The sequence below is a fragment of the Penaeus chinensis genome, chromosome 24, assembly GCF_019202785.1.
Source record: "Penaeus chinensis breed Huanghai No. 1 chromosome 24, ASM1920278v2, whole genome shotgun sequence".
Classification (NCBI taxonomy): Eukaryota; Metazoa; Arthropoda; class Malacostraca; order Decapoda; family Penaeidae; genus Penaeus; species Penaeus chinensis.
This window is the reverse complement of record NC_061842.1, coordinates 15,283,520-15,293,519: the sequence shown is the minus strand read 5'-3', so window position 1 is coordinate 15,293,519 and position 10,000 is coordinate 15,283,520. Positions and strand designations below refer to the sequence as shown.

Below are 10,000 nucleotides of genomic sequence, written 5' to 3'. Positions count from 1 at the left end.
GTCCTTTATTTTGAGGGGAAGGGTGTGTATGCTTGTATTTTGGAGGGGATGGGGTGCAGATATAAGGGGGGAAAAACTGTGCAGACATCTTTTTGAGTTAGAATGTACATTTTTTTTTTTTTTTTTTTTTTTTTTTTTTTTTTTTTTAGGGGGGAGGGTGAAGGTCTCTTTCATTTGAGGGTTGAAGGTGTACTCCCAAACGAATTGGGGGCAGTGGTGTGCAACAGGTTTCTAATCTTGGTGCAGGCCTCTATTCTAGGGGAAAGGGGATTAGTCCTCTATTTTAGGGCGAGGGTTGCTTCTATTTTGAGGGAAGAACGGTACAGACCTGCAATTTTGGGGGGAGAGGGGGTGCGCAGGGTTCTATTTTAGGGGGAGGGGGAGAGGGGTACTGTCCTCTGTTTTGGAAGGGGCAGGTCTCGAATTTGTCCAAAATATGTCGAATAACGTAACAAATGTACCGACAGAAAGAGTATTGGAATGCGGAACCCTCCACTGCATCGTTGCACTCTTGCAAATTACAGTCCAAAATAATCATCCAATAATTTTTAATTATTCCAGGTGTCCTTTATAAATTCCCAAGCACATGCCCAAGAACTGAAACCTAAAAATAATATAAGTGCATCAGGGTGGAAAAGGTGTGTCATCATTATATATCCCGACATAATCCCTTAATATTTTTTACACAAACTTCTTTCAATTAACAAAAAATACCCCTAATTCCTAAGCCCCTGATGCAGACCTGGATGAATCGAGGCGGAGTTGTAATAGAATTATCAAAATATAATCATAATCTTTCATTCAATTAAAATAAGCAATCTTACTTGTAAATACCATAAAATATCCCGGATTCAATTGCCATGCACCTGTCCGAGATCTGAACCTTGCAAGACCGGATGCATCAGGGCGAGGATGGATAAAGTCGAAGTTCATATAATTATGGACTTTGATTAAAATCACGTCGCCATACATCCTAGCATAATTCCCAAGCCAATTTACACAAACTATTGCTTTTAGATATACAAAATTACCCCCTGCATAATTTCCAAACACCTGTTCAAACAGGTGGACCCAGCAGACCTAATCGAATCGAGGCGGCGTTGGTCAAAGATTTTATCGAAATATATCCTAAAATTGTCCTCAGCCTATCTAATCTAAGAATCTGGCTTCCGGATATCAAAAAATACCCCGGACCAATTACCGAGCGCCCACCCGAGAGTTGAACCCGGCGGGTCGGGCGCACCGGGCGGAGGGGGCGCGCGTGTCCTCATACGTCTCACAACAAACAGATGGCTGCTGTTGCTTGCTCGTGTCAGCCAAGGTTGCGTCAGAATTGTGCACATTGACTTTCCCTCTTAGCCATGGGTGTGCATGTAGACCGTGCGAATTCAGAGACTGCTATTTCCTTGATACAAGAATGTTGGCTGTGAGGTGTGGGAAATCCCAAATATGACTTGAAGAAGAGACGCTCTTTAAAAAAACAAAACAAAGCAGAAGGATGGCTTTTTCGAAGAGCAAATTACTGTGGCTGTCCATATTCTGGACTTATGTGCTCCTGTCTGTTGTATGTCTTCCTTCACTTGTATCTGCAAGTAAAAAGAGCTCGCACATGAAAGAAACGGTAAGATAATTATCCCTGGTTTTGGAGTTCTTACAGTCACACGCAGTAATGATTTTACAGCATATTTTTTGGGGGATGAGGGTATTGAAGGAGAACATGCATTTATAAGTAAATTGTTTACAACTAACATTAGATGATCATATGTTACATAGCTTGGTTAATGCTAGCAAGGGCGACACACAGAGATAGAGGGAAATGGATGCTGCCATTTTATATAGCATAAAAAATAGTCATATATAACAGTAGCAACAGCTGCTGCTGCATATTTACTGCAAAATGAGAAAAAATATCTGCATATCACCATTCAGATACAGTTGACAACACCCTCACACAGAGGAAGAAAGATTCAATAATGTTTTGGGTAGGGAAGATGACAGGACTGAAGTGTTTAAGGTTGCAAAGCAAATGAAAGCAGCAAACCTTGATGTGGTTAGTGATAAATGTGTTAAGAAAAACAATGGTCAACTAGCAGTCACTGATGATGAGAAACATCAAGCCTGGCAAGAGCGTTATTAAACACTTTTAAATGAGGAATTTCCAAGGGTACAGAGATGGCTTAGTATATGACAAACCTGTCATTGGCCCAAAACCACAAAATGGTTGTGGCCCAAAAACATGGTTGATAGAAACAGTGATGACTATGTATAGGAGGAGTAACATTGTAGTCAGAATGAACAGCACAGTTGGTGAAAAGTTCCAAGTTAAAGTAGGAGTGTATCAGGGATCAGTATTAAGTCCACTTTTGTTCATTTTAGTTCTTGTACCACTATCTAGAGTTCAGGAGCGGTCTGCCTTGGGAGCTGCCTTATGATTTTGTAATTATTTTGGAAACCATAGAGGAACTTGAAGAAAGGTACTATGCTTGGAAAACTGGTATTGAAAAAAGGTTTATGAGTTAACATGACCAAAACAAAAATCATGGTTAGTGGTAATGGCCAAGGACCAATGTTTACATTAGGTTGGAGTTAACTCAGTTTACTGTAGCTTTTGCAGTCATTGGGTGCAAAAAATGTTGCAGTGGACTGAAAGGTAATCTCAGAGAAACACCAAATTTCAAATGCAGACAATGCTGAAATCCACAGGTAGAAAACTAAGCAGCAATGGAAGTTTATCTTGGGAATGAGAACTATGAAGTGGTTGATCAATTCTACTACCTAGGTGATATGTTGAGTGCAGTTAGTGGAGACAGAGCAAGCTCAGTAATGCATGTAAGAATAGGCTGGGCAAAATTTAGGGAGCTGCTGCCCCTTTTGACATCACTGGTGTTTTCACACAATATGAAAGGGAAGCCATATGCTTAAGTGTCATGCTTTATGACAGAGAAACTTGGCCTGTGTAAGCTGATGACATAAGTAGACTTGCAAGAACAGAAATGCAAATAATTAGATAGATGTATGGTGTATCCCTTTGTGAAAAAAAAATCTGCTGAGGAACTAGGAAATAGGCTTGGCATGGAAAGTATCTCCATTATCATGCAACAAATGCATCTCAGAAACTGGACCAGTAAGTGTAGAAAATTGATGTTACCAGGTACCAGTGGTAAAGGGAAGCCAAACAGACCTGGCAACAAGTAATTCAAGTGGACTTGTGTGGAGTGGGCATAGAAAAAGAAGTACCACAAGACCGTAATGCTTGGGAAAGAGCCATGAAGAAACCCTGTCCAACCCATGTTATCTTGGAAAATGGATGTTAAACTAAGATGATGATGATCATGATGCATAAATTTTCTAGACAAACTTGATCTTGTTTCATAGGTTAACAAATTATAAGACATTTTTCATAGTAAGAATTACATTTGTAATTGCATATAAAAGTTACTTGATATTATATAATAAGATATACTTGACAATGGTAGTGTACAACACTGTAGATGGTTGAAATATTTCCATGTGCATAACTCAAGCAGTGTTTGAGAACTGGTCTTTCAGTCAAGCAAATTAATTAAATCCATTGATGTCAGAATGATATGTAATACATACATCCTACGTCTGCTAGTTTATTGATTTTGATTTCACATTAATGTCTCTACAAGAGCTTAGTCACCAAGGAAACTATTATTAGTCCTACCTTTTTTTTTTTTTTTTTTTTTTAAATTCCTTATTGCTGTTAGACCTAAAAAAGATATTATTATAATCCCAGTGTCAACAACAATGATAATAACAATAATGATATTTAGCCCAACATTACCAGGAACATATAATGTTCACTGTAGCATTGTTTTTTGAAATATGGTTACCCATAAATGTTCCCACAAGTGCTCAGCCACAGAGGTGTCAATTTGGTAATTGATAAGAATACCTTTGGATTACTAATTGCAATGATTTTGCTATAGATGGATTCCTCTCACCAACTAGTATACACATGTATATAGGAATTATGCCGCAGAACCCCCCCCAAATCCCCACATTCTTGTCCCCAATAGCAGGGGAGGGCATGAGAAGTACCAGGAGAATTGTTTGTTTCTTTTTTTGTGTGCTTATATGTAGCCCCTATGTATGTTTGGCGGAATATATATATGTATACATATGTATGTGATACTTGTGTTAATGTGCTCATTTACACTGAGTGAAAATAAATGACATTTTAATCTTTTATCAATATCAAAGTGCACTCTGAAATATATATAATATTCTTTAATATCTACTCATGAAAAATAAATGAAATTATAATTTTGTGGTGATTCTGCAAACATTACACAGAAATTCAGGCTATTATTTCTGTTTGATTATTTACCATTTAATACATCTTGTGTGGAGTTGCTTACAGTGTTGGCTGTCAATATTCTCAACTGTAAAGAAATAGACTACAACTACATCCTTTGTTTGAATTAATTTTAGAATATTGTTTTTTTAATTTTTTCTATAGACAGTGGATACTTTTATTAAAACGTATTTTAGAAAGCAGACACATCTTACCTAAGGATTATTGTCTTATTGTTTTCTTATTTGATATTAAGCTAATACATATGCAGTTAATGTTCTTAAAAAAAAAAATCAGTAAGATAAATGATTTAACTATACATTTAGTTCTGTCATTCTAAAACTGTTTTCATGGCATAAGTATTCATAGTTTAGAATCCTTGTTCTTTTGCATTCACAATTCATTTTAGTGGTATGTTGCAAAAGCATTTGTAGTAAGATGATCACAAATATTTATGATAACTTCTCTGTATGCACCCAACACTGAATCTTATGTCATAGTTAAGGTGGCTGTTATTGTATTGTATAGTTTTTAAATATCTCTATCTCCTAAAGTCAAGAAGGATTTTCCTAAATCCTATGAAAATACATAGTTTTATTATTACTAATTTTCCAATATCTCAGTCAGTCTTTCCAGTATAACCCTGGTTAAAATGTAATGCATTTATATTTGATTAAAATTGATAGGGGTAACAACTTTCACAAATTTATGAGCTTCATTTGTATTATATTTTGACCTTTATATTAACATTTGTCTTAAAGAATCTTGTTAACTCTTTTCATTTTTCTGTTTTGTAGATATTGTATGCCTAACTCACTCCTTATTGCTGACTCATACTTCTGTAATTATGTAAAGGTCTTGGGACCAGATTTAATCCTAAACATTGTAAATATGTGTCACTGACTTTGCTTTATAAGATTTCTCACAATGATGACCATTCCTTGCAGTGCAAGTTTCCTCTGATTTGTCACCAAATCAGGCAGAGCATGAAAATTATATCTGTCATTCCATTTTGGCCTTAGACTTAGACTATTGGCCTCATGTTATCTACTATCTACTGTAGTTTTTGGTGAATTTTGTGGCAGATGGCTCCACAAGTTTTCACCCACCAAGGAGTCAATTAGTAGGCCCTTGTGACCTGATTTCCTCATTCCTTGAATTTACAGGAAAGTGCTTTTTTCAAATGCTATTGATTTTGAAGATACGTCTGTTACTGTTATTGAAATTATGATTCTTACAATGTTATTGTGTGGAAAGTCAATCAATAAACTAAAGTTATCTTGGACATAGCCTGTACTTTTGCTATAATGGGCCACTGGGTTAAGTTTTGGAATAGGATATGTTTAGACATTTGTATATGTAATATGCCAATTGCGTCTCATTGTATTAGGTACATCTTTTGTTATCATATATTCTTTCAGTGGCTCTTCAGTTTGGCTCACATTTAGAATCTTAAATAAGAGGTAATGATAAATATAGATATGTATTTAGGATTCTTTCTTTCTTTCTTTATTTATTTACTTATTAGTATTTTTTTATATTATATTATATGTATGTATGTATGTATGTATGTATGTATGTATGTATATATGTATGTATGTATATATGTATATATATATATATAATAATATAATAATATAATATTTTTTATACTGATGTGCTCTATAATCAGGAACTTGTGTGAGCCACATTGCTCTACTGTAATAGAGAGAGAGAGAGAGAGAGAGAGAGAGAGAGAGAGAGAGAGAGAGAGAGAGAGAGAGAGAGAGAGAGAGAGAGAGAGAGAGAGAGAGAGAGAGAGAGACTCACTGACTCACTGACTGACTGACTGACTTACTGACTCACTGACTCACTGACTGACTTACTGACTCACTGACTCATTGACTCATTGACTGACTCACTGACTTACTCACTGACTCACTGACTGACTCACTGTCTCACTGACTCATGACAGACTCACTGTCTCACTGACATACAGACAGACTGACACACAGACAGAGAGAGACAGAGAAAGTTGCATCTTGTGAAATATATTGCTTTAACTCTTAATGCCATGCCTTCTCCACCAGATAAGTAACACTGAGCTTTTGTCTGAAACTGACGATGAAACTCTGCTGATATCAACCTTGGATGGTGCCCTTCATGCCATTACCAAGTCCTCAGGAGCTCACAAGTGGACACTGAAAGATGGTATTAACTGTTGCATGTTGAAAGCATGCTTTTATGATTTTGTTCTAAGTTGTCATATACAAAAGTTATGATTTATTAATATGGCAGCTGTATCAGATGATTGATTATAATGCAAGTTTGGTTTCTTGGTGATGTTTAACTGCCTAGTTCATTAATTATGTTAAGTTCTTGTATTTGTAAAATGTTGCATTTGTTTCTGACATTTTGATGTTAAGCTTTGGTATTTACTAAATGCATTTTGCACAATGTAGTTTGTGTCTTGGTGATGTTGAGTTCATGATTTTATGGTAAAATCTTAAATGCATGATCATTTAATGATGATTTAAGATACAGTAGATATCAGGAAGACATTGTTTATATTCATTAAAAAAATGTGTATATGTATGTATATATAATATATAAATTCTCATTTTTATATATTTTATATGCCAATATTTTGTTGGCCCATGTATCCATAGTAATTATGTTTTTTTAATAACTTTTGTCAGAACCTCCAGCATTATTTTTTGTTTATTTCCTTTTACAGATCCTGTAATAATAAATCCAACAGATTCTTCTCAACCACCCATGTAAGCAATTTGAATGAATATATTTCTGTTGTGTTATGCTATCTAAAGTGATGTTATATTGTTGTCAGGATTTTTGTGAAGACCATTCATTTAATTTTGTTTAGAATATTTATGTTAAGTGTATTGATAATATGCTAATAGTATGTGGTGTACCTTTACTTTATGGATAAACAGGTTATAAAACTTTTTTTCCTGCTTTTCTAATCCCACAGCCCACAGTTCTTCCCCAATCCTCAAGATGGGTCATTATATAGATACACTTTGGGTCGTGGAAGAGATCCACTGAAGAAGCTCCCATTCACCATCCCGCAACTTGTGGCAAATTCACCCTGCCGTTCCAGTGATGGCATTTTCTACCTTGGTATGTTACTTCCCGAGGTTTCATATTAAAAAGAATAATACTAGTACAAATTAGTAGAAATTAAGATAGTCATTTGATTTAATTTCTCATATGATGAAGCATTCCCAATATCGCAAAATAGTTTTTAGTTGTTGCTTTTACATTCAGTTCACTTTTTTAATTAGAATAAACAGAGAATTGGTAAGTAGTTCACAACAAATAATGTTTTTTTTTTTATAGACATTGCTTTTTGTAGTATATATTTGATAATTAATTTTACTTGAATATTTCAAAAGTAAATTCTGGTGTGTAAAATTTCTAGAATAGTATAATTAATGGATATAGATGACATAAATGTGATTTAATTTAAAGTATTTTCTCTTATGATGAAAGGTTTAAACTTCTTTATTTCTCATTTTAAAGGCAAAAAAACTGACTCATGGGTTGGAGTGGATTCAATCACGGGTGAGAAGCAGCTTGTGTTGGGGATGGATATTGTAGACCGAAAGTGCCCTAAACCATCTCGTAATACTGTCTACTTTGGTCGCACCCTATATAACATCATTCTATATGAGGCATCAACTGGAAATAAATGGAACATCAGTTTCTCAGAATATGCTACAAGTGGCTCTTCATCAACAGTGCAAGATTATGGTAATGAGAATGATAAATCATTGACTCTTGAAAAGGAGAATTTACTTTATATTGTGATATATTCCTTTCATATTATTTATTGTTGAGTTCTTGTTTAACCCAAATCCAACGGGCATGGCATGGCAATTACTTTATTAATTATTTTTACACATAGATGGCTACACTTATACTAAGTCATCAATGAGCCAATTACGAGGTCTGCCTGTCTCGCCTGTTTACCCTTTTCCTTGATTTTCAAAAATATTTTACGTTATCTTTTATTGCTATTACTAATGTCAATAACATTATAGTAATTATAATGTCTATGATAAAAATAATACCGTCAATATTCATAGCATAAATAAAAAAAAAAAAAAAAAAATAAAATTCCAGTCAGTTAAAGGAAAGGTGAAATCATTTAAGGTCATAAGGTCTTCTAATTGACTCCTTTGTGGCTAATCACTAGCAGAGCCATGTATGTACCGAGACATTTAAAAAAAAAAAAAAAAAAAATGAGCACAGCATTTTCCTGGTGGCATTGAGTTAACTTATATTGGCCATGCACTCTATTTAGCTATGCATTTCCCAGATTTGGTTCACTACACATCAACTGGTGAAGGATCTATCTTGACTGTGGATCAGATGACTGGTTCTCTTCTCTGGACACTGGATCTAGAATCCCCATTGGTTGCAATGTACCAGCTTGGACCTGATGGTGAGTCTTGTGTGTAATTTCATAATGAGATATACTTTATAGTTGTTATAAAATTCACATTATAAATGATATTTGTCAGTGATGTATATAATGAAATGCTATTTAGTCAGGTCAAAGATTTATTATCTTTTGTTGTTAATAGGAGGACTACAGGCTGTCCCGACAACTACAGTTGCACCACAGACCTTGAATCATTTTACAAAAGAATTCATGCACCTGACACATCAGACCCAAGATGGTTCTGATGGTCTTCTTATAAAAAAACTCAGGTACCTTTGCAGATGCATATTCTTATCGTATAGTTTGTCAACTTTCCTTTTGTGAGGAACAAAAAGCAAATCATTTTCAGTATTTAGTCTAATTTGCCATAAATGTTAATGATATTTTGTTATTTTAGTAAAAATGTGTTATTATTCAAGACCTCTGTAGTTTTATTCTAAACATTGTTTTCATATATTGACAGTCCAACAATTTACATTGGAGAGTGCAGCTCTGGTGTGTATGCATTGCCAGCACTGGTGGATACAAACACAGTAACTATTTCACGTAAAGAGTCTCAGTTACTCCTAGAAGGCCCTCCTGGTTTTCGAGGTACGCTGGGTTCTCGCCCATCACAAACTGCAAGTGATGCAGAAGAAGAAAAGAAACCTGATGTACTATTACTTGGTATGTAAACAGTGAAGTTTCACTATGAAGCACAAAGAAAAATTAAGTGAAAGTTATTGACAAGAAAAGTATTGGTAATGAATGCACAGATTCCACAATGATTGATACCACGTATGCCACTCATGTATATTTACATAATAATGTCTGCATTTCCTCATCATTTCCTCAACTTTAAATTCTGTCATTGACTTTATCATTTTCAGGGTATTATGAAGTACCAGAGAAAGTGAAGGCTGACCTGGCTAAGGCAACACCAGAGGAATTAGCTGATTTTAATAATCATATACTACCCTTAGGCATCACTCATGAGAAGAATGAAAGTAATACAGCAGAGACAACCACTTATCCTAGCCAAAAATCCAAACAGGAAAGGGATCATTTAATTTTAGGTATGTGTAATGCTAATCCTTGATAGTGATATTGCAGCTGTGCATTAAAGAGAAAATTATGTAAAGTTAATAAAATTATTTTGTAAAAGGAATCTGCTAAGAACACTTTTTTTTCCACAGATGGCATGGAGCAAATAAAAAAAATGAACTTTAGTTTTATAGCTTCAGGAAGAATGA

At 34.8% G+C, this 10,000-nt stretch overlaps 1 protein-coding gene across 3 annotated transcripts in view; it reads left to right on the top strand.

The window, feature by feature from the left end:
* Positions 1 to 1,218: 1,218 nt before the first annotated feature.
* Positions 1,219 to 10,000, top strand: part of LOC125037815 (serine/threonine-protein kinase/endoribonuclease IRE1-like) — a 23,624-nt gene continuing 14,842 nt past the window's right edge. The window contains exons 1-10 of one of the 3 annotated variants that reach the window (XM_047631049.1): positions 1,219 to 1,621; positions 6,391 to 6,511; positions 7,038 to 7,080; positions 7,293 to 7,441; positions 7,844 to 8,074; positions 8,643 to 8,768; positions 8,911 to 9,037; positions 9,232 to 9,434; positions 9,638 to 9,823; positions 9,944 to 10,000. The exon at positions 9,944 to 10,000 is cut by the window's right edge and continues 122 nt beyond it. In XM_047631049.1, the coding sequence (XP_047487005.1) occupies positions 1,499 to 1,621; positions 6,391 to 6,511; positions 7,038 to 7,080; positions 7,293 to 7,441; positions 7,844 to 8,074; positions 8,643 to 8,768; positions 8,911 to 9,037; positions 9,232 to 9,434; positions 9,638 to 9,823; positions 9,944 to 10,000 (1,366 nt within the window). In that variant the 5' untranslated portion in view covers positions 1,219 to 1,498. The remainder of the gene's footprint in view (positions 1,622 to 6,390; positions 6,512 to 7,037; positions 7,081 to 7,292; positions 7,442 to 7,843; positions 8,075 to 8,642; positions 8,769 to 8,910; positions 9,038 to 9,231; positions 9,435 to 9,637; positions 9,824 to 9,943) is intronic. The other 2 variants (XM_047631050.1, XM_047631051.1) reach the window with 2 other exon arrangements.